The sequence below is a fragment of the Ictidomys tridecemlineatus genome, chromosome 6 (genome assembly GCF_052094955.1).
Source record: "Ictidomys tridecemlineatus isolate mIctTri1 chromosome 6, mIctTri1.hap1, whole genome shotgun sequence".
Taxonomy (NCBI): Eukaryota; Metazoa; Chordata; class Mammalia; order Rodentia; family Sciuridae; genus Ictidomys; species Ictidomys tridecemlineatus.
This window is the reverse complement of record NC_135482.1, coordinates 18442304-18467301: the sequence shown is the minus strand read 5'-3', so window position 1 is coordinate 18467301 and position 24998 is coordinate 18442304. Positions and strand designations below refer to the sequence as shown.

Below are 24998 nucleotides of genomic sequence, written 5' to 3'. Positions count from 1 at the left end.
ATAGAGCATTTGGGCTGGTAATCATAAGTCAGCACCATTATCCCATGGGCCTTGACTATGTCCCTCATGAATCATTGGCAAGATGGAGCCTTATAGATTCAGCGAAGTAGGCATTAGGCATTGGTCAATGCTTTTATCTGAAGAATAATCTCAAGTGGCACATCATGAACAATAACACTTCTGTCACATTTTGCAGTGAAAATTCAACTTCATTATATGGCAGGCTCAGAGAATGAATGGATAGCTATTCAGTGAGTAGCAAAATGGAGCCATCAAAATCCTGCCAGGGTTCACAGAGGGTCAGGTCTCACAAAGAAGCAGTTTTTATAGGGGCTGGTAGACCATAGAGAGGAAGAGATTTACAGGATAAAAGAAATTAGGGATTTTAGATGATCATGAATTTTGGGATGAATTAACAAAGATTGCCACAGGTGAGAAGGCCACCAAACCTGGGCTATATTCACAAGGATCAGGCTTCCAGAAGAAGGAAATTATGATCTTGACCTTAATGTATATGTGTTTTATTGGGGGTTGAGCCCAGGGGCATTCTACCACTGAGCTGTAGCCCTTTTTTATTTTTTGGACAAGTTGCCAAGGCTATCCTCTAACTTAGAATCATCCTGCCTCAACCTCCCAAGTAGCTGGAATTACAGGTGTGCACAACTGTGCCCAGTTTGGCATTAATTAATGGCTAAGCTAGTCTTGGAATGTGTGAAGGTTCTGACAAATATGTGCGGGAGAATTTTGATGCAGCATATCTAGCAGAACAGCCAAGATGGTCAAGGAACTCAACCCAAATTGTTTTCCTCCCTCACATAATGGATGTGAAATACCTACATCAGAGATTTGATAGGGACAAAAGAATGGTCCCATTATATTAAGATTAAAATCCTAAGGATTAGATGGGAGTTGAGGATGGGAAGCTAAAGTTTAAGAAATTGGCCTTGAATTCTAAAGATCTTTGAATCCTAATTGGCCACTCCCTTTATTTGGGTAAGTCATGTAATAACACTGAAACTTGGCCTTCTCTCCTAATAATAGTATCTGGCTGAGATGTTTTACAGCTGAATTGGAATACTATATATAAAACAACTTATCAGCTGGGCACAGGGGTGCAAGCCTGTAATCCCAGCAACTAAAGCTAAGACAGGAAGATACAATGTTTGGAGCCAGCCTCAGCAATTTAGTGAGACCCTGTCTTGAAATAAAAAATAAAAAGGGCTGGGGATGTAACTCAATGGTAAAGGGCTGCTGGGTACCTAATTAAATAAAAATAAAGCAACTAATTAGTAATCAGTTAATATTATTTCTACATAGAATGGTTGAAAGAATCTAATGAAAGTTGGGATGAAAGCTTTCTTTTAAAATGTAAATGACTTGGTCATACATGGTGGCACATGCCTGTAATACCAGCAACTCAGAGAGACCCTGTCTCTAAATACAGTTTATAAAAAGGGAGCTGGGGATGTGGCTTAGTGGTTAAGTACCCCTGGTTCAATCTCCAGTACAAAAAAAAAAAATAAATAAATGGCTGATCCATAAGGAAATCTCTTATTTATGTTGTATGACCTTAAAGCACACAGAACTAGCCAACAGGATGAAAATTACATGGAAATGAATTTGGAATGTAAAAACAAGAATTGTTGAAAGAGCCATCATCAGTTTAATACTGAAGTACCTAGGTTGTTTATATTTTCTAATTGTAGAATGCCTACTTCAGCTCATGCTCTAACAAAAAACATAATTTGTTTCAAAATCTAATTCTTCCCTCCCCTCTTTTTTAAAGGTTGTTAAGAATTTGTTGTTCGTAGCCAAAGTCTTATATTTACTAGAACCTGATTCTGAGGATAAGCAAGATGAGATAAAAGAAGACCTGGAAGAACATGAAGCTTTAGGAGGTGGTGTGGCTAGAGAGGCAACAGAATACGAAGCCTGCACACTTGGAAAGCCAGAGTCTGACAAAGAAGAGAAGAGCAAGCCCAGCAAGCCAGCCACACTGGTATGGCTGATCCAAAAGTTGTCCCGGATGGCCAAATTGGAAGCTGCTTATTCACCTAGAAATCTCTTAAAGGTATGACAGGATAACTGTGTTAAATTGTGTTAGTTATCCCAAGTCCTTAGGAATTTTCCCTTTTGAATCCAAAATTATAGCAATAACATTCACCCCAAAGTATACTGAACACTTTTCTAAATTTATTTCTGTGTATTTGTGTGGCTGTGTTAAAGAGAAATGTTTAAAAAACAATCTTCACTTTCAGAGAACATGCATCTTTAAGTTCCTTGGTGCCGTAGCAATGGACCTTGGGGTAGACAAGGTAAAGCCCTATCTGCCAATGATCATAGCTCCCTTGTTTCGAGAACTGAACAGCACCTATTCAGAGCAAGGTAACACTGCCACTTTTTTCATGCTCAGATACCTAACTTCTTCTATAGGCCCCTCTTCTTCCTTTTTTGTACTCTTTCCCTTTCAGAATTTAAGACAGAATACTTGTGAGACAATTAGTGGCAAGTAAATAAGCACATCTGTTATTGTATTTGATGGCCGTCTCCTATGCTTTCTCATGTATAAGCATGAATGTTTCTCTAGTAAAAGCTTTATGTTTTACTTCAAAGCATAGGTTAAACAGTCAAAGAAAACTATGGTTTTGAGATGGTTCTGAACTCATAACACTGTGAACAATAATAAAGATGTTATTACATTCTTACAAATTATGAGGTAAAAATATATACCATTCTTATCTGAAATAGTTTTTAAATATAATTTTAACATTTGCCACTTTTCTTCTTTTTCCTTGCCTGGTACATTTGTTCTATTCCCTTAACAGATCCCTATTGTTAATAATAGGAAAAGAGGGAATTGTGTGTTGGGAAAGGGGGGTAAAGTGGATGTTAAGAGCTTAAAAATTAATATAGTAAATATGAAAACTAGAGTTTTTTTAGCCTTGAAACCTTGATAGAAAGTCTTCCTTGCTCTAATTTTGAGGAAAAGAGCAATTAAATCAAAGACTTTGGTTTAAGCAGCCATCATGTACTGAGCACCTAATATACGCCAGGCAATGGGGCTTCAACAGTGCAAAAGGATTGATGTTTGCAGTCTAACACACAAGTCCTGAGTTTTCCTGAAATTAATATGAAATGTCTGGGTTATCTGTATTTGGAGGATAGGGAACAGAAAGAATAGGACAGCACAGCCTTCTGTCAGCTCTTCAGTCTCTAATCCCCCCAAAAAAGTTATCATGGGCAGAGCTTAGCTTCTGCGACCCATGGATTAGAGAAGCAATCCTAACCTCTCCCTGCATCTGCACAAAGCTGAACAGGTTCAAAAAAATAATCCAAAATATTGTCAGGTTCTCAAATTCATTGTCTTCAGAACCTGCTGAGAAGTGGGCCTAATCTCTTATTGCCTCTGGATGAGGTGGTGGATGGGAGGGCTTTGTTTCCATCTTGGAAACGAGCGGGGGCCATTAATGCTATGAACTGCTGTTAATGCCACAGCAATTAACAGTAATAATGCCACACATTTAAATACTGTACTTTGTTGATTTTGCTGATGTTCAGCTGTGTCCTTTTCCATATGACCATCTTTAACCATATTCTCTGTGTTCGAGTAGATCCTCTACTGAAGAATCTATCTCAAGAAATAATAGAATTACTCAAAAAGATGGTTGGGCTCGAGAGCTTCTCATTAGCCTTTGCCTCTATACAGAAACAGGCTAATGAGAAAAGGGCACTCCGGAAAAAGAGGAGGGCTCTGGAGGTGAGTTTGCTGCTTGAGAAAATGGCTTGTTTGCTGGGCTTAAGCTTTTTTAACCAGAGGTATGTACACACTTGTGTCATGCTTACCCAGAAGATGACTGAAGATTTGAGAGGTAGAAACTTGATAGCAAGAGTTCCATATTTTCATTAATAAGCATGTATTACATTCACAATGTTTAAAGGTGAACATAGTGGCATGTTTGGGGGACTGGTTTAACATGTACTTTAAAAGTAATAAAATATCTGTTCTCTTTTCAAGTTTGTAACCAATCCTGATATTGCTGCCAAGAAAAAGCTGAAGAAACATAAAAATAAAAGTGAAGCAAAGAAGAGAAAGATAGAATTCCTGCGTCCAGGCTATAAAGCCAAGAGGCAAAAAAGCCACAGCCTGAAAGATTTAGCAATAGTGGAGTGAAGGCTCCCTGTCCTGAGACTGGAGCATAATTCATAGTCTTAGTTCACCTCAACACATGAACTTTCTGGTATATTTTGCTGGGCTGAAATCACAACAGATTTTATTACTTAAGTTAAACTTTGACACAGAATGTGTAAATACATAGTTTAATGTAACTATGGTCATTTTTAATTAAAATGTTTAAACTGTTACTGTTATCTTCATTGTCTAAAAAGCATGTGATACTACATGATAGAGTTTAAAAGTTTTTTTTTTTAATAAAAAGTTTAAATAGCAAGAAAAAATGTAGCAGGAATAAATGAAACAATATTTATGAAGAATATATAAAGCTTTATCAAAAGGCATTAAGAAAGATCTGCACAAGTAGAGAAATATAGCCATGTTCATGGATAGGAAGATCTATTATAAGATGCTAGTTTTTCCCAAGTCAGTCCCACTGATTAAATGCACTCTGGATCAAAAACCCAAGAGTTCTTCATGTTAATCTAATTAATCTGATTCTAAAATTTATTTGAAAGTCAAGATAGCCATGATGCTCTTAGAAAGGGATGATAAAGGTCTTACCCAACAGAAACCAAAAAGACATGAAGTGCCATCTATAGAAGAAACGTATGATAAGACTTATTACTTCATTAAAAATTAAGAAAATGAAAAAAACACAAGGTAGAATATGGCAGATACCATATTCTACTGCCAAAGGATTAGTAATGTCCACACTAGACAATGATACCTATGAATCAAAGATAATCCTTTGACTCAATCCTTTGTATAGGTTCTTCAATATTTAAATATATGTTGGTTAATAGTTGATGCCTTGAGATGCCCAAGTACCACCCCTTGTTAATATGTGTCCCTAGAATCCTTATCTCCACACCAGAAGTTCAAGGATTAATATCAGGACTTGTGGAGGGAGGGTGTCTTTTTTTTAAAAAACTAGGGATTGAATTCAAGGGTGCTCTACCACTGAGCTACCCCAGCCCTTTTTATTTTTTAAGACCAGTTCTCACTGTAGTTGCTGAGGCTGGCCACAAACCTACAATCCTCCTGCCTCAGACTGAGTTTGTGGGATTATAGGCATGTACCACCACACCTAGCCAGAAAATGCACTAGAATGACATTCTATTTTTGAATTCTTCAGACAAGGCTGGCAACACCAAGTGACAAGGACAGTGGAGCATCTGGAGTTCATAAGCCATTTTGGAAAATAATTTAACACTATCTTACAAACCTGAAGAGTACACTCCCAATCTAGCAGCAGCAGTTCAACACCTAAGACAGACTTAGAGCCATGGATCTGAAGAAGATATGACCGAGAAACAATTCAACTGTACCTCCACAAGAGAATGGATAAATAAAATAGTGGCATATTCATGTAAGGAAATTTCAAAAAACTAAAAACCAGTTAGTTTTATCAGTATAGATGAATTTTAGAAAGTGTTCAATTGGAGGTAAGCATAGAAAAATAGAGTTGAATATCTGTAATAAACTCAGGAAAACTTGCAGGTCTGGACAATATATACGTGTGTGTGTGTGTGTGTACAGAAAAAAATGAGAATGATTTCAAAAATTTCAGCATAGGGTACTTATGAGAAAACAAGATTTGAAGCACATGATGTATGGTGGCAGGGGGCTTAAAATGTTCTGTCTTATATTTGGTGTAAGGTTAAGTTTTCATACATTTCATTACAAACCTGAAGATGAGTACACTTGCAACTACATTATTTTATTATTAATAATTATAAAAATATTAAATTTTATAATAAAAATATTTCAATATGTGGCCAAAACTACTAAACTAATAACAAAGAAAAGAATTAAGTGGTTTCTTTGAAACCTAGTAATTGTTTTAAGGTTTAATATTTACAACTAAAAAGCCAGCCACACTTAGAGGAAGCCAAACTAATTGTTGTTGAACCACATGGCATCTTTTGCCTTGCTATACATTTGATATGAAAACAAATTCTTTAGTGCCCCATGTATCTAAAGACAAAGGGAAAGAAGAATTTATCCTATGTGCCAGGCACTTGGCATATATTTTAATTCTCAGAGTACCCCTGAGGGATTCCTAAAATCAAACATGACAGGAGGTAGGATCATGATTACAACTTCAAGTCCAGCGCTTTGTACTTTATAATTATGGAATTATAATACAATATGTGGCCTAAGAATCAACTGTTTGAACACTCATTCACCTATGTTTTGGTGAAGTTTTTGTTTCAAACAGGTGTTCTCACCTTCTAAAGGGTTTTCAATGTTTCAAAATGATAAGCACTGGACATCTTGGAAGTCAGATCTAATTAATTATTTCTATTTGACTTAAAGTCCTTGTATTTGCTTTCATAAAAATTTTAAAACTCAAAAATCAAAATACTAGCTGGGTGTGGTGGTGCATGCCTATAATCCCAGCAGTTTAGGAGGCTGAGGCAGGAGGATCACAAGTTTAAAGCCAGCCTCAGTAACTTAGGCCCTAAGCAACTCAGTGAGACCGTCTCTAAATAAAAGATTTTAAAAAGGGCTGGGGATGTGGCTCAGTTGTTAATTACCCCTGTGTTCAGTCTTCAGCATCGAAATAAATAAAAATAATAAACATCAAAAAGAACACATGCATCACAGATATTGAACGCATCTTTTTTAAATAAATATTTATTGAGTGCTACTATATGCCAGGTGCACCACACTAGATGCAAGGAATACTAACAGTAAATTAGATATGGTCCCTGCTCTCACAGAACTTATATTTCCAGTTTAAAGTGCATGTCAGGTATTCAAGATAACAGAAGTAATTCCACTACTTGATTTCTCATTTCTTTAGTGAGATCACAACACAGCACAACTACCAACCAGAAATATAAAATATAATGGTAGAGATGAAGGAACTTTTGGTATCTTCTGTCCAAGTCTCATTTTACAGAAAGAAAACTGAAAGGTAGCCATTTGGACCTAGAGCTTCTGTTCTGATTTCAAGTGTGATGCTTTTGCCATGACCAGGCATCTCACAAAAAACAGTATTTGGATTTATTTTGGAAATAATATTTGAACCCTAGTAGCATAATCTATGCAATTATTCCATGTTAGACAAGGATCTTAATCCCTATTAGTGTGCCCTCTTTTATCTCATCCTATTCTTTATTATAAACCAGAAGAATCAGAATCATCCAGGTACTGGGACAGTACTCATGCCTCAGAATTCAATTTGGCAGGCCCTTATTCCCCTCTCCTATTATTTTTCACACTGTTCCTGAACTGCCAGAGAGTACTTAGGCCCTTGAGTATAAGCCTAGCACCTCAGGTTTATAAGGAAACTAGCATTTCATAGTCATGTGTCATTGACCAGAAGAGAACCCAAGTCTGAACTGCAGAAGTGCAATTCTCCTAGATTTGTATCCCACCATTTCAACTATGGTTAGATTCTGATGGGCCATAAAGTGCCAGGTATCATACTGGATAGGAGGGATATAAATATGAAAAAGACTAAGTCTTGTCCATCAAAGTGAGTTAATAGTTACATTAGAAACACTTGTGCCTGGAGGAAAATACTCTGCAAAAAAAAATTCAAAAGACACCAGAGGAAGTAAAAAAATAGAATCCTGCAGGTGAAAAAAGAAAGCTGAATTCATTTGCGATGAGAGAATGCCTATAAATTTTGAGGGAAAGAAACCAGAGGAAAGAGGATGAGAACCATGAAATGAACCACTAGTATTTTTGAGACTTGGGGGCACAATGGCATATAGTTTTTGTTTTGGCAGTTCTGGAGATAAAACCCAGGGCTTTGTGCATGCTACATAGTACTCTACCCCTGGGCTATGTCCCCCAGCCCTTTTATTTGAGACAGGATCTGGATAAGTTGACCAGGCTGGCCTCAAACTTGACATCCTCTTAACTCAACCTCCTGAGTAGCTGGAATTACAGGCATGTGCCACTGTACCCAGCCTAAGCTCTTTATACCAGCACTAATTTTTAAAGTGCTGGTTGTCTAACTTGAGTGAAAAAAACTCTCAATTTTAATAATTGCTATGAAAGAGCTATATCTACCCACTGTTCACACTAGTTTATCCTGTCATGGACTGAGTAGTTTGAAAAGTTGCTTTGAACAGGCTTTTTAAAACACCCACAGCTCAGCAGTAAACCTAATTTGTAAAACCAAGAATGTGTAATTTCTTCCTTTAGAACCAATAAAATAAAATAACCAATAAAATAAGATTTTTACTTTTAACTAATTTACACTCCATTTACAGGTAGATAATGCAAGATACTAAAGACATCTTTTATAATGCTGCTTTAAAATAAATTTTAAAAATTTCCTTTAATGTGAATTTTTTTTCTTTATTGTGCTATAAATTCCATCAAATATGCCCATTTAGGATTGTTTTTACTGTCTCTGATCAGTTTTACAAGTATAGACAAAGTTATGACATTTTAAATGTTCTGCAACTAATTATCATAATCTTAAGAGTTAGGTTATCTGTGTTGTCAATGTTCAATTTTTAGGAATATATAGCACAATTTATGAAACAAACTTCTGACCCAGAAGTTTTACTTTGAGCCCTATTCCTACCTACCTCACTAGTATGTGGCCTTGGGCAAGCCAATGTATCAGCACTGTAGGTACACATTCATGAAATTACATTACAGTCTGTCCCATCTACCTCACAGGGTTTACTTATAAATCGATTAGATCAATATTATAAAGCTCTTAATAAAGTACTATAAAGTTACAATTATAGATAGTCAATGAAGTTAATCAACAAAATATTCATGCCTATAATCAAAAACTTTTAAGTGACAGTTTAATATAATTAAAGTGGTCAGCTAAGCAAATAAAAATTATACATACTGTGCTTCTAGCCTACTCTCTGGAGTCTAATCTTTGGAAAGACTTAATTCATTTTAAAGAAGAAAAAAATCTTAGTTAATATAATTGTGTTAGTGACACAAACAAGATGCAACCACTAATTCAAAAATAGGCGGGCTTCCCCCCAAGAAGAGTACATTCTTTAATAGAACTGTATTTGAATAAGAATTCCATACAAATAGAATATATACCTTAACACAAGAAAGCAAGGAAAGAATGTTTTTACATTACATAGAATACCCAGATGATTCCCAAGTTACCCCTCTAACCAAATACTTCATTTTTTGTATTTATTATGAACTTTGAAGTCAGTTCAGTAATATGCCAACAATCGTGTGGTTTCAACATTTAGTGATATGAAGCACACCTGCCTGTTTCCAAAGAGAATGTGATGCAGACTTCATTTCAGAGGAGCTGAAGTGATTGAATTACTGTCTGCTTTTTAATGTTTCAACTAACCTGTAAAGAGAAAATGAAGTTCCATGAAATTAATTTTCAGGTATAAAGCATGCACATTTATAATATAAATTTTATAATGGAGGCAGATTCCAAAGCACATAAAATGATAAATGCTAACACAAATTAGGAGGAAGCTATGGACTCAATTTCCATGATGGTCATTATAAGCTTTGACTTTGTGATTTACACAAATAATCAAAAAAGACCAAACTTTATTTTCCAGGCTGCTACTACTGTAGGGCTACATGTGGATGATTCAGAGGTGAAAACTAGTCTCATTCCTCAAGGAGCTGAATATCCAATGAACAAATGCACAAATCAAACAATTACAAGTCAGTGTAACAAGTAGTATGTCACTGATTTCTAACAAGGTCACCTAGCAACATGAGGAAAGGTATGGGAATGGAGATAAATCAGGAAAAATTCTTGAGAATGGCAGAGAGCTGGATTTATTTAAATAACTATAACCAGGTAGATATGGCTAAAATAAAAGCAGATGTACATGAAGACCAGTGAGAGAAAAGGCTGGGAGAACCTGTGTGATAAGCTGCTGAGTTGGCTTCTAGAAATACAATACTTGCCATTCCATTGCTTCATCAAGGCCAGTGCCTTTGGTTGCTGATGTTTTGAATATCTGCCATTTTCGGTCCTTCAAGGCAGGTAATCCAAGTGAGTTTGCCATCTCTGAGGGAGTCATAGCCTGCTCCATGTCTTGTTTATTTGCAAACACCACTAAAATGGCTTTTCTCAGCTCTTCTTCCTAAATAAAATGGAAGATGTTTAATTTCCTCTAATCAATTTGCTCCCTTGAGTTTATGGAAACAATACCAAAAACTACATTACTTTAAAAGTACATATAATGTTTATTATAAATTATTTCAAAGTACAGAAAAATACAAAGAAAGATGCTTTATCCATAATCCTACCTCCCAATCACCATTGTTAACATCTGGAATATTTTCTACCAGTACTGTGGTTCTATAGATATTTAGTTTACTTAGTTAATACATTTTCACATTTAAGATTACATATAATTCTATACCCTGCTTTAAAAAAATAAACATGAATCTTTCTCCAAACCATAAAAATTTTTCAAAAAATAAATTAGTGACTAAATATACTTTACACTATGGGTACATGTACCATAAATCATATAACAATTTTATAGCACTGGACTCTATATTCTTTCACTTGACAATTAGAAAAATCCAGGTAACAAAGTGTTTGTACAGAAATCTTTGAATCTGTTCTCTTAACATAGTTCTCTAAAACTTACGTTGAGGATTTGATAAAGTGAAAAAAAAATAATAATATAAAATGGCTTTCTAGAAAGGTGGTAACAATTTTTATTCCACCAACAAATCTAAATTTTCAATATAATCTTAGTATACCAGAAAATTATTTTTCCAAACATAGTTCTAACTGAATGTTTGTTATTAGGCCATTAGAAATGCAAATGTTATTAGCAATGTGTTTTTCTTATGTATACTGCCTTTTTCTCATTTTTCTACTAATTCGCAAAAGGTCTAGATATGATTAAGAACAGAAATTCTAGCCAGGTGCAGTGGCTGTAATCCCAGTGGCTCAGGAGACTGAGGAAGAATCTTTGAATCTAGTTCAAAGCTAGCCTCAATAACTTAGCAAGACTCCAAGCAACTTGAGACCCTGCATCTAAATAAATTATGGAAAGGGCTGGAGATGTGGCTCAGTGGTTAAGTGTCCCTAATTCAATACCCAGTACAAAAAATAAAAAGTAATTCTTAAGTCACTGGTGTTTAGTAAGTTCTAAGTTCTAATTTCCCATTTTTACTCTTAATTACATTTGGTATATCTGGGGGTTTTTTTGGGGGGGGGGCAGTTCTTTGTGTTTATACAATTAAATCTAATTAACAGCTTATGGCTGTTACTTTAAAATTCCATTATATACAAGACATATAGTTCTTTATATTTGAATTTATCTACAAAGATCTTATAATAAATATGATGCTATAATGTAAAAAATTAAGCATAAGTTTAAAACTACTAAGTTTAAAATTTATAATTTGGAAACCATTACAAAGTCAGTAGTCCAAGAAATCAGAAATCTAGTGTCCTCTCTTCTGAGAATGGTTTTCCTTAGGTATCAAGTGGTCTAGAACTTATATTTAAGCATTCAATGACTGGGTAAATCAGAAATATATTTTTGGTGTGAAAAGGAAATTTAACTATCTGATCTTCTAGAGAAAATGCAATTTCATTATTAAATTAGTCATAGTATATCTTGCTGTTTTAATTTTTAAAAATTACTTAATGCATCCTCTGAATGTCAGCCAACACATCATCTTAAGCTCAATGAATAAAATGTACTGAGTTCTTCCACACATCAAGATAAAGTCAAGGAACTTATATTTTGAGGGGAAAACATACATAAATAAACAAATACATTTAAAAACTAAGAGCCTGGTGCACTGGCACATCCTGTAATTCCAGTGACTCAGGAGGCTGAGGCAGGAATATTCAAAGTTCAAGGCCAGCCTCAGCAACCTGGTAAGACCATCTCAAAATAAATAAAAAGGACTAGGGATGTAGCTCAGTAGTAGGGTACCCCTGGGACTAACCCCCAGTATTGCAAAAAACACAGTAACAACAAATATCTAAATAGAGAAACAGTAAGTGATATAAGGAATACAGTAGGGTAAGGGGTTAGAAAGTAACTGAGACTACTCTTTCAGGAAGTGTCAGAAAAAAAAAAAAAAAAAAGGTCCAGAAGGTAGTAATGTAAAAATTTGGGGGAAGAGAATTCTAAGCAGAAGGCTCACAGGTATAAAAGGCCCAAGTATACAACTCTTAGTATGCTCAAAAAACAAAGATCAATGTGACCCAGTAGAAAGGTACATGCTTATGATCCCAGCTATTCAGGAGGCTGAGGCAGGAGGATGACAAGTTTGAAGTCAGCTTCAGCAACTTAGACTCTGTCTCTATAAATAAAAATAAAAACTGCTGGGGATGTAGCTCAGTGGTAAAGTCCTCAGGTTCAATCCCCAGTACAGCCAGCAACCTAGAAATACACGGTTTTGACAAGTCTCTCCCCCACAGAGGAGTTTCAGTTATTTTCTCACTATTTACCCTACTTTATTCTTTATTCCATTTATTATTTCTTTACTTAGTTTTTAAATTATATTTCTGCTTCTAAAACAGCTAAAAATAAGACATTTTTTAAATGTCACATCATAGGGGCTAGAGTTTAGCTCAATGGTAGAGGGATTGCCTTGCATGCATAAGACCCTAAGTCTGATCCCTAAAATCACAAAAAAAAAAAAAAAAAGGAAGAAAGAAAAAGTGATGGTGGAATACATCATAGGAGTGACTTAAGATAGTTTTAATAGTTGCCTTAAGAGACCTCTGAACTTCTGGAAATCAAAGAATCTACCTTATAGGAAGTTTCGGGGTTAGGGTTAGATTTCTTTTTTCCTCCATTTCCAACTGTATTTCTGGAACAGGAAGTATTGTGAATAAGAGAAAACATTGAAACATGGAAAGAAAAAGTCTCTGCATTCTTTTTAATTATTCCTACATGTGATAATATACTCTGGAAGTAGCAAGCAAATGTAAATGATTTCCTTTCATCTTAAAATGTTAGTTTACTTACCTCCAACATGGCAACTAACTCTGATTTAGAAATGCCAATTCGGTCTCGGTCACAACTGTCTACTACATAAATGACTGCATCGGTGTTTGAATAATAACATCTCCAGTATGGCCTAAAGAAAATTCAAAGGGGGAGAATATATAATTATTACTTGAAAGAAGAAACTGACATACCAATTTACTTGCTAGGACTCAGGGCAATAATGAGTGGGTGGGGAAGACTGCATGCCAATCCTGCCCCACTCATGTTAGAGACAATGCAGTAATGATTTCACTATTTCTGACAGTTATCTCTCATGTCCCTAGGATTTCATGAAGTTGAAAGAATGGTGGTAAATCTTCAATCAAAGGACCAAGGAATTTAAAAATAATTCAAATTTTTTAGGCTGAGACAGATTCTTATCATCTATAAAATCATCAAATTTTCTGATAGAAAAGTTGTACAAAGATCTGGCCAATGTAGCTTATACTCTTAACTAGGAATCCTTCAAAAGGAATGGACTTATTTTAATATGGTTTTATCCAAGTCATTAAATTAATCACTGAAGATACCAAGAAGTTGAAATGGCTAAAATCAGAAATAACCTCATAAGTGATTTAAGAAATGAAATGCGTTAAAGGAAGGCAGATGTATAGGGAATGTAACTAATTTCTTACAATGGCAACATAGGAAGCTACCATTAAGTTACTAAATATTCATACAAGTCCTGAATTTTCTGAGACATCTATGTTTATAATACCTCTAAATGGAATGTCTACGGGGTATTTTTATGAATTCTCTGTCACACAAAGGAAGGGGCTGATGAGAGCTAAATGGAGGGATAGTTAAAAAACTACTTTAGTAATTAGGTCTTGAGATTTTCATGAACAGATTTTCATTTAAGTAATATCTGAAAAAAATCAGATCTGAAGTGGTTATCTTTAGATTTTAATTCAATGAATGCTCTGAGGGAATAGGCAGTTTCAAATTGTATCATATTTTAAACTTAAGTAACTCCCACCCAGTTTACAATAGAAGATATGCTTTGGTTTATTGCTGTTAACAGTTGACCAAAAAAAAAAAAAAGTTAAATACTACAACAAAATAACCTGGTATTTAAACTATACCTGATACTTGTCTGTCCTCCTAAATCCCAAACTTGGAATTTAAGGTTTTTGTATGTCACTGTCTCTACATTAAATCCAATAGCTGGAAGAGAAATCAAATCGGTAAGTATGTATAGACTAATACATTCTACTTTCAAGTATCCAATTCAATTGAGTTTTAGCAATTAACAGTAACTGTTCAATCACATTATCAGCTGGGACATTATTATTTCATTTAAGATAATATTCCATGATACACACATACACACACACAAACTCACTAATTAACAAGATTAGCACCACCTTCAGATTACATAAGAATGATCTGAAATATCTAATTCCCAGATCAATGGAAATCCTATTATATTAAATTCCCTCAGTACTAGCAAATAAAAGTGTTCAGAAAGTTGTAATTAGAATGTAGTTATATTTACAAAAACTGGAATTTTTGTTGGTAGGTAGTAAATAAATAGGGATCAAAACCAAGAATGGGGCTGGGGCTAAAGCTCAGTGGCAGAGCACTTGCCTTGCAGGTGTGGGGCACTGGGTTCGATCCTCAGCACCACATAAAAATAAAGATATTGTGTCCATCTATAGCGAAAACATATTAAAAAAAAAAAAAAAAAAACAAGAATGGACCAGATGAAGTAAGCACACTCCTGTAATCCCAGCAATTTGGCAGACTAAGGCAGAAGGATTGCAAGTGAGGACCTAAACAACTTAGTGAGGACCTAAGCAACTTAATGAGAACGTGTCTCAAAATAAGTCATAGCTGAATGGTTGAAGGGGCACCACACAGCTAAGGCAAGGTACTACTACTGTCACTGAAAGGAATCTAAGGAGTGGAAAGGATGCTGAAAAAACTTAGGACTGATATATACAAAGAGTACTTACATCTTACAAGATTAAAAATATCAAAGCAAAAAACAACTTACTCTTGTAACTGGATGATTAAAACTATAGTATAAGAAACCTAAGTGGGAAACTAAAAGCCAAGTTCATGATGTCCTCCTTAGAATTATGCAATTACACACTGATTACCCTCATTCATCATGATTAAGAGCACTATTTATGTGCAAAGGACAAGAATGTAGTATAAAGAGCTCTCACTGAAATGGGATCCACTATGCACTGCATGGGCCACCAAGAGTTGTCACAGTAGAGATTAGAAATTTTAAGAAGAACCAAGGGAACTGAAATGTACTGAATGTAGCAAAAAGAAAATAACAGATGCTACAGAGTTCAAAAAGTTATTTTCATAAAAGCTAGACTTTTCTTTTAAAATCTAGAACCTCAGTAACAGTAACTGTACAGGCAATAATTTAAATAATCTTGAGCAAACTCTGAACTCTTCAATTTAGTGGAAATGTATTAATCTTAAGTAAATTCAGATCAGCAAATGAAAAAGTATAAATAACAGTATTCATAAATAGACAAATATCCAGGAACAATCCTGTTTAACTAAGACAGCAACAAATGTTTCTTTTGTTATTTTTAAGTACCAGTGTATTTTGACACTCAGTCTCTACAACTCAGATCTTTAAGAGTAATCAATAGAATCCTGCCAAGTGCAATCCCAGCTACTTAACACTTGCCTGGCAATTTAGTAAGGCACTGCCTCAAAATAAAATAAATAAAGGCTGGGGATGTAGTTCAGAGGTACAGAACTTGCACAGCATGCCCAAGTCACTAGGTTCAGACCTAAGTACCATCACCACAACAAAAAGGAACCTATAGAATTACTAAAGACAAACTAACTATAGTTAAAATATAAACAAATTCAGGCAAAAAAAAGGCACTTTGCATATGTTTATCACTTAACATCCATATAATTCTTTACACACATTTACAAAGAATTTTTGTTCTGTTTCTCCTGCCTCTTGGTGCTGTGATTGAACCCAGGGCCAATGCTCTACTACAACTAAGTTATAGCCTCAACCCCTACAAAGTATTTTTAAAGTATTTTTGTACACTTCATTTATTTCCCCTCCTCAAGGCCAGTAGATATTTATTATTTTTCGTTTTATCAGTAAAGATACTGGCCCTCAATAAGATTTAGTGACTTAAATCAACTTTAGCTCTAATCAGCAAACTTGCTTTGCACACTTACAGGGGGCCTTAAATTATATCAAATTGTCTCTCAGTTTAACTATCAGACCAGGTGCAGTAGAGTACACCTATCATCCCAGTGACTCCGGATGCTTAGACAGCCAACTTCAACAACACAGCAGGCCCTAAGTAACTTAGGTAGATCCTATCTCAAAATAAAAAATAAAAATAGGGCTGGGGATGTAGCTTAGTGGGAAATCACTGCTGGGTCCAATCCTTAGTACCGGGGGAAAAAAAAAAGAGAAAGAAAAAAGTGTTATTAATATTATATTCATATTAGAAGTTTACAAACTTTATCAATTTATTATACAAATCATTTATTCTGAAAGTTAGATATAAACCAGAAAGCTCCTACAATTAGTTTATTATACCAACACTTACTAGGAATAGTAGTAACAACTTCTCCAACTTGTAATCTGTACAGAATTGTGGTTTTTCCTGCACCATCTAATCCCAAAATTAAAATCCTCATTTCCCGGGTTCCAAAGAGACTGGAAAAAATACTTGAGAAAAAGCCACCTAAAAAGATAATAAAAGCAAAATCATATTCAATATTGTGTAAACCAGATACACAATACATTTAATCTTGTCCTTTGAAAACTACATATCAAATTAAATAATAATATATTTTCCTGGTATATATTTTTGCTTCTAATGAAATGGATTATTCAACATCACACAAGTAATTAGTGATATATTAGTAGTCCTAACATTGTGTCAGGCAGGCAAAAGATATACTAAATAATTAGAAATATAGTCACTACTGACATGGGGTTCAGAATACAGATACCTTGACATGGTTTCCTTGCTACCCCTAAAAACCAAAGGGCCAGTCATAAGGGCAGTGGTTTTTCACACATGAAAAGCAATTATTGTACAGCAGCAAAATCACAATGATCTTTAATTACTGAGACTTCTCTAATTAACAATATAACAGGCAGAAGAAACTGACACACAGAGCTAGGGTTGTGGCTCAGTGGTGGAACACTTGCCAGCACGAGTGAGGCACTGGGTTCGATCCTCAGCACCATATAAAAATAAAAAGTAAATAAATAAAGGCAATAAAGTGCTTTAAAAAAAAAAAAAGAAACTGACACACAAACCAGAAATCACAAGAACTATTTCTGAAAGCCACTAGAGAAAATTTTTTTTAAAGCTAGTAATAATAATAGTTGACGAACAAAAGGGTTGCCACACTTTGCTATACGGAAAGGAGATGGGAAAATTAAGTTGCCAAGTTTGGAAAATCGAACACACCACGGGCTACACAGAGAAACTTGGAAAAGTCGAAAGAATCTGGGTGTGACTTGACAAAGTCCTCTCTGCCATTTACAGGTAGGAAAGATGCGGAAGAACAAAACTGAAGGGTTACACAAGACAGGTTTAGGGGCTGTGAGCCTCTGGAGCAGGAAGTTTACTCCCGGAAAACCGAGGAGGGATTTAAACCACAGAGGACAGGCATCTTCATGTGGAAAGTGGTAAACAAGTTCACGAATGCACACCTCCATGTGGGCTCCAGCGGGCACAAGGAACAGTCCCTAGAACTGGAATTCAAGTTTTCATTCACTGGACTAGTAACACCCTCCCCACTTCCAATTTACCCGACTTGATTTTACACGAAAAGCTACAGCAGGCAATCAACACAGCTGCCAGGGTGGCCATAAAGCGACACTCCCGGGCTGGGCTTGTGGCTCAGAGGCACGGAGGAGGCACTGGGTTCGATCCTCAACTCCACATAAAAATAAATAAATAAATGTGTTTTTTTTTTGTTTTGTTTTTTTCAAGCAACACTCCCGTCGGACTTCTCGAAGTGACGCAGTCCCGACTCCGCAGGGGACAGAATTCAGCGGGCACTGCGGGGACGGAGCCCCGGTTTCAACGTTGTCCGCGAACCCGCAACTGACACGTCGCTGCGCTCCGCAAGCCCAACTGCGCCCGGCGAGCGGCGGTGGGTGTAGGAGGCTGAGGGGAAAGTCGGGGTCACCGAAAAGGACTCGCCGCCAGGCTGCCCCCGACGCCGCAGGGACGCAGGGGAAGCAGCCAGGGCAGCGGAGAAGCGCGGAGCGGGGTCCGCCCGCAGGTGAAGAGCCAAGCTGAGTCCCGCACGACCGCCCGGGAGAAGCTGGCGACTCTGGGCTTCGCACTGCGGCCCCGTTCCCCCTCCCGCCCCCAGCCCTGAGCCGCAGCCCCTCGAGCGCGCCCAGACTCCTCGAACTGCTCACCCATGATGACCCGCCAGTCGGCCCTCGCCGGTCCGCGGAGGCAGGCCTCGACTCGGCAACGACTGCTGTCCCAGCCTGGGCGCCGCCACCTCCGCTAGCTTTAGCCTCCAGCCGCGGCTCCAAGGCGGTCTCCTCTCAAGCCAGGTCAGCCAGCAACTTCCACGTCGGACTCCCGGCGGGGGTGGGGGCCCGGGCCGCCGCGACTGCGCGCTGGGAATGGCGGCCTGAGCATCCGCGTCGGCGCTTTCGACGCAAGGTCCCGGATCGCCGAGGGTGAGGACGGTGGACGCCAGGATCTTAAAGAATGCAAGAACACGAAGTCGCTCCAGATTCCGGTTTCCTGGATAGAAATGGCTTCCGAAATAATGGAATACGAATTTTCATGTTAAATTCTGACACGAAAAATTGACGAATCAGCCAACTCAGAGAGCGAGTAGAGGACTCAAAGAAGCCGCCGCGCAGGACACCAGCGCAGGCTGCGGCATCGCAGGACGTGCTGGTCCTGGAGCACCCTGCGCGGGCGGCCCCGCTCTCACCTGTGCTTTCCCCAGAAGGAGATGGGACTACGTAATAATAATGGGAAGACGCCCCCCCCTCCCGCCTCCCCGCGCCACCTGTACTCTGCAGCTTTACACCTGAGGTCGCTACCTGGAGAATTTTTGCCAGGACTAGCGTTAGAGCCCCTACCCACCCTCTCCCTCTGACTCTGGACACCTGAGCGATGTGGAAGGGCTGGGGCGGATTAGAAAGATCGGGGACTTGTTCCCTCCAGGGGCGTCACTTGGAAGTAATGTAGGTTTTGACAGTGAACTTGTTGAAAGGAGGGAGGAAGCGCACCTGGAGAACGGGCAAGAGTTCCCTGGACTCTTAATTTGTAAAGTCAAGCGTTTTGGAAAGGTACACAGAAACCTTCAGTTCCCACTGGAACACACACAACATTTTCTCAGATTTCTTTCCCAATACAAACATTGCAGGTTACGTTTTTATTTATAATAGAAATTGCCATCCATTCAAGAGTTTATGAATTGTCTGTCTTAAGAATTTTTTCAAACTTTTTTTTTTAAGTATAGTTGGCCAAAATTATATATATTTGTGGTGGACAGTGTGATGTTTTGATGTATGTACGAGCTGTGATGTGATTATCACAAACTAACACGTCCATCGCCTCATAGTTATTTGTGTTAATGAGAAATGATACGTTCTCTCTTACCATGTTATTATATATAGTCACCATGCTGCACAGTATAGCTCTAGAATTTATTCCTCTGGCCTAAATGAAACTTTGTTTCCTTTAACTAAAACCTCTCTATCCCTTTTTCCCCTGGCAAACATCATTCTAGTTTCTGCCTCTGCAGATTCTACTTTTTTAGATTCTAAACTATGAAGTATTTGTGTTTCTGTGTCTGGCTTATTTCACTTAGCATAATGTCTTCCAAGTTTGTCTATGTTGACATAAATGACACAATTTCCTTTTTAAGGCCGAATAATATTCCATTGTGTATGTGTGTGTAATATATATTACATTTTCTTTTTTCCCAGAGGGAAAAAAAATTTTTTACTTCTTTCTCATATCTTCATGGCATCACCTTCTCAAGGGCTGCCAACAGGAACTCTGACCCTGCTACACTATGTGTGGCTTTCCAGGCCTTTCTTTGAAATCTTCGTGGAAGCCTCCATGACCCCCTAACTCCTGCAACCTGCATTCCTACAGAACCAGTAGCACATGGTTGACTCCAGTGTGCCATCATCTTGAGCAGTAACTATGCATCCTGAGAACATGGCTGCAGCAGCATCAGTGCCTACACAGCTGAGCACAGTGAAACAACTTTCTAGGCCTGCCTGTGCAAGCAAGGTGCCCCCATGGCCTCTTCTCAAAGGAATTTATACTTTGACACCCTTGAGCCTGCGATGAATATGTTCTTGCCAATTCCTGGGATGGCTTCCAGCCGTCTTTCCTATTGTCTCCGTGTAAAGTACTTAGCATCTCTTTAATGCTGCAATATCTTTAACAACCACTATTTCCTTAGCACCAATTTTATTCACACTTCTCTGGCCAAACTGCAAATTTTTTCCAGATCTTTCTGTTTTGCTTTCTGCTCCTGATTATTACAGTAAACTTGGTTAAAAGTTACCAGCAGGCATGGGGTTGTGGCTCAATGGTAAAGCACTCGACTAGCACTTGTGAGGCCCTGGGTTAGATCCTCAGCACCACATAAAAATAAATAAATAAATAAAGGTATGGTGTCCAACTACAACTAAAAAATAAATATTAAAAAAAATAAACTACCGGGACTGGGGTTGTGGCTCAGCGGTAGAGCACTCACCTAGCATATGGAAGGTTCTGGGTTCGACCCTCAGCACCACATAAAAATAAACAAAATAATGTATTTAAAAATAAAAAAATAAACTACCAGCAATATCCATTCTGCAGCCTGAATGCTGTGCTGTCTTAAAATCTCCTCCACCAGATTAATTAGTACATCACCTTTAAATACAACCTTAAAGAAAGTCTCAGGACACAAGCAAAGTATTGACAAAGTCTTGCCAGAAGGTAGCACAAATGGCCTCTAATCCAATCTCCAATAGAGCCCTCCTCCTCTGAAACCTCATGAGCCAGTCTTTATTCTCCACAGTTCTTTCACAATCCTGGTCTTTTGAGCACCCACCAAAATCACCCACTTAAAACATTCTAAAACTTTTCCAGCTTGCAGCTCTAAGCTTTTGAAAAGGCCTTCCATAAACTCCAGAAAGCTCAAAAACGTTTTTGAACTACATGGGCAGGTAAGTGAGAATGACAACCCCACATCTCAAGACCAGTTTCTGTTTTAGCTTTTTTTTTTTTTTTTTTTTTTAATCATTGTGACCCAAAGACCTGAAAAGAATAATATAGAGAAGGAAAAGTTTATTTTGGGCTCACACTTTCAGAGGTTCAGTCCATGAGCAGCAGATTCCATAATTCTGGGCCTGAAATGAAGCAGAATGGCCTGGCAGAGGAAGAAGAGCCACATTTTATTTTTAAATGCGTTAATTCACACATTTGTTAATTTCATACCTTGACTATTGAGAATAAAACTGCAATGAGCATGGGAATGCACATCTCTTTGATATAATGAAATGGGATCATACAGTAATTCTATTTTTAGTTTCTTGAGGAATCATGTTTTCCATAATGGCTATATTAATTTATATTCCTAATGCCTGTTCTGGTTTGTTTATTTGTTTTGGTACTGGGGGATTGAACCAGGGGTGCTTTACCTCTGAGCTACATCCTCAGTACTTTTTATTTTTTATCTTGAGACAGGGTCTCACTGAGTTGCTTAGGACCTCACTAAATTGCTGAGGCTGGCCTTGAACTCACAGTCCTCCTGATTCATCCTCCCTAGTTACTGGAGTTACAGGTGTGCACCACTATAACCAGCACTTTAGTCCAGTTGTCCGTATGTTTGCCTATTTTCATCCTTCAAGACCAGAGATTCACAGAAATTTTCCTTGCACAGAAATGTTTAGTCTTTTTTCTTTTTATGATTTGTTGTTTGAGAAGGGGAGAGTGACTCTTTACCTAAACACCTGAATCTTTTTGAGGCTATCCTTTGTAAGCATTGTGTTCCAAGTGTCAGAACTTCATGAATCCACTGACCTTCCTCCTTATTTTTATCTGACTCCTCTTCATCTGGGTTAGTTGCTGCCACTTGGTGTATCTTAACCATTGCTATTTCACATTCCCTAACAGATTTATGTTTGAGTACAAGTGCATATAATATTTGAAAATAAATATTTCCCTTAAAAGGGAACAAAAAAGTGCTGTAATATAATAACTTTTTTATGCAGACTTCATACTTAGAACCAAATAATCAAATGAAATATATGTGAGGATGTTTTGTATACTAAAGTGCTGTATACAAATTAAAAAGCATTGGGCTTGGGGTATAGCTCAGTTGGTAGAGTGCTTGCACGAGGCTCTGGGTTCAATCCCCAACACCACATACATACACAAAAACAAGTTTAAAAAAGCATTAATATTGACTATTAGATAGTATTTCAGTCCTTTTTAATATATACTAAGCATATAATAACAAGTCATGATGAAAACAACAGTTTGATTAAAAACTAACCAAAAACCCAATTAACAATTTGATCAAAACCCATTTTTCAAAATGTACCCTCTTCATCAGTAAAGATCTGTTGCAATTCCCCGAATGCATTAACAACAACAACAAAAATCCTCATTCACAGGAACATCTGATGTAAAGAAAAATTCCAAAATATTAAGATAGGGTGTTACCTTACCTTTAAATTTTTCTAAGCTTATGACAACTAAAATAATTTTAAATAATTTTCTTCTAAGCACGATTTCAGGGCCTTATGCTAAGCCTTTGAAGGATGTGAAGGTAATCTCTACTCTCATCAAATTTCTAATATAAACGGGGCACAGTGGCTCATGCCTATCATCCCAGCTACTCTGGAAGTTGAAGCAGGAGGATCCCAAATTTGAGGTCAGCTTAGGCAATTTAGCAAGATCCTGTCTCAGAATAAAACAAGTCATTGGTAGAACACCCCTTGCTTGGTTCCATCCCCAGTACAAAATAATAATAATAATAATAAAAATAATAATAATCTCAGAAGACCTTGGGGATAGGACAAAATTAAAATGAATTTAAAAGGTTTTGAGACTTTTTAAAAGAAAAAGTTTTAATGAACTGACACACATGCAATATTTAGAATAGTTCTCAAAATGTCATAAATATTCATTCTTTTTGAAATATTTGAGATTGGGCTGAAGTACTTAATGTTCAAGTGAGGCCCTGAGTTCAATCCCTAGCACCCCAAGGGAAAAAAATGTTGAGATAAATTTATAATTAACAAAAACATAATTACCAAAAGAAACTTAACTCATCTTTCTTGGTGACCATATCTCATCTCCACCTAATCTTCACTTCTCTCAATTTATAAGCCTCAACAAAGTTACTACTTTTATTAGAATACAATTTTCAAAGCATAAAGTATTTAAAAACCAAGATTACAAAACTGCTATTTCCTGTGTTTTTTCCCTGATTCTAACTCAAGATAGCCATTATTCTTTGAGAAATTTACATAACTTTAGGGCAGTATTACTCCTCAAAATGTAACACCCAATTAACATTGACCTGATATTATATGTTCCAGCTTATTTTAAAAAGATAACCTTTGAGGAAGTGGAATTATAATATCATACTAGAATTATTATTTATATTGACTGCATTTCAAATTTTGTCCTTTCCACAACCATGATGAATTGACCTATTTCAAGTCTTTGATCAAATGTCATCCTATTCAAAATTGCAACCTATACCACATTCCTCTTATTCTGTTTTTTTTTAAAAACAATTTCTCATTAAACATTAAAACTTGCTTGCTTATTATGATTTTTTATTGTCTTACATTCAGTAGAATGAATGCAAGTATGAAATGCAAGTATGTTTTTCCATTTTGTTTAATGTTTTATTCTTGCACATGGACAAAAACACATATTTGTTAAGATTATAAAATAAGGCTGGGCACAATGGCACATAACTGTAGTCTCAGCAACTGAGCAGGCTGAGGCATGGGATCTTGAAGTCAAGACCAACCTCAGCAACTTAGGGATATCCTGTCTCGAAATAAAAGACAAAAATGACTGAAGATGTAACTTAATGATAAAGCACTTCTGGGTTTAGTGCCCAGTACCAAAATAAATAAATATTTTTAAAAATAAGGAGCTGAACACAGTAGCCTATGCCTGTACCCAGAGATGCAGGAAGTGAGGCAGAAGCAAGATTCTGTCTTAAAATTTTGGAAAAAGAAAAAAAAGTATGGTATGGGGGGGTACTGGGAATGTTGTTCAATGGAAGAGCAACCCTGAGTTCAATCTCCAGTACCAAAAAAAAATATGGTACAAATATTAATTTAATTCTTAAGCATATATTATGCAATTAAAACTTGTTATCTAAAATAGTACTCACAAAAACTAGGTTCAAAAAAATAGAGCAATGTAGTCAACCCTTGACAGTCAAAACAAAATAAAAAAATAAAATAGCACTCAACCACTTGTGCTAATTTGATAGACCAAGCATCAAGGAAGTTGTCCTATTTGAAGAGAAGCCACCAGGTGGTAGTGTTGCTTCAAACTAATGATGAAACTCATGTCAACTGGTCAATTTATTAAAAGCTGAGTGAACAATTGAATCCTTTTCAGAACTATGGTACAATAATAATTTACTAAATTTCAAAAATATGGATTTTCTTTCCCCCTTATCTCTCTTGAAAACTCTGCAGCTTTCCAAAGAGTCTTACTGGGGTTCTGTCCCAGCCTAAAAGGCCACAATTAAAATTCTTTTAGAAATAGATCTCTCTGATAAAGTCAAAATGACATGAAATAGTCCCTTTAAGATTCAGAGATCCCTTTTATCTATCTAATAGTGTCTACTAGCCTCTACTTAAAATATTTCTGAGATGT

General features: G+C 36.8%; 2 protein-coding genes across 3 annotated transcripts in view; one reads left to right on the top strand and one right to left on the bottom strand.

Annotated features, from left to right (window-relative positions):
• Utp20 (UTP20 small subunit processome component) overlaps positions 1-4362 on the top strand; it is a 95038-nt gene extending 90676 nt beyond the window's left edge. The window contains exons 59-62 of one of the 2 annotated variants that reach the window (XM_005322365.5): positions 1787-2071; positions 2259-2385; positions 3612-3757; positions 4016-4362. In XM_005322365.5, coding sequence (XP_005322422.1) covers positions 1787-2071; positions 2259-2385; positions 3612-3757; positions 4016-4171 — 714 coding nt within the window. In that variant the 3' untranslated portion in view covers positions 4172-4362. The remainder of the gene's footprint in view (positions 1-1786; positions 2072-2258; positions 2386-3611; positions 3758-4015) is intronic. The other variant, XM_078052932.1, reaches the window with a different exon arrangement.
• Positions 4363-6796: 2434 nt separating this feature from the next.
• Positions 6797-18745, bottom strand: Arl1 (ARF like GTPase 1). Its single transcript, XM_005322364.5, has 6 exons — positions 18527-18745; positions 16686-16823; positions 14217-14298; positions 13111-13222; positions 10064-10242; positions 6797-9482 (listed from the first exon to the last, which is right to left on the bottom strand). Exons 1-6 carry the CDS (start codon positions 18528-18530, stop codon positions 9452-9454), a joined length of 546 nt encoding a protein of 181 aa, XP_005322421.1. The 5' UTR covers positions 18531-18745; the 3' UTR covers positions 6797-9451.
• Positions 18746-24998: the final 6253 nt, after the last annotated feature.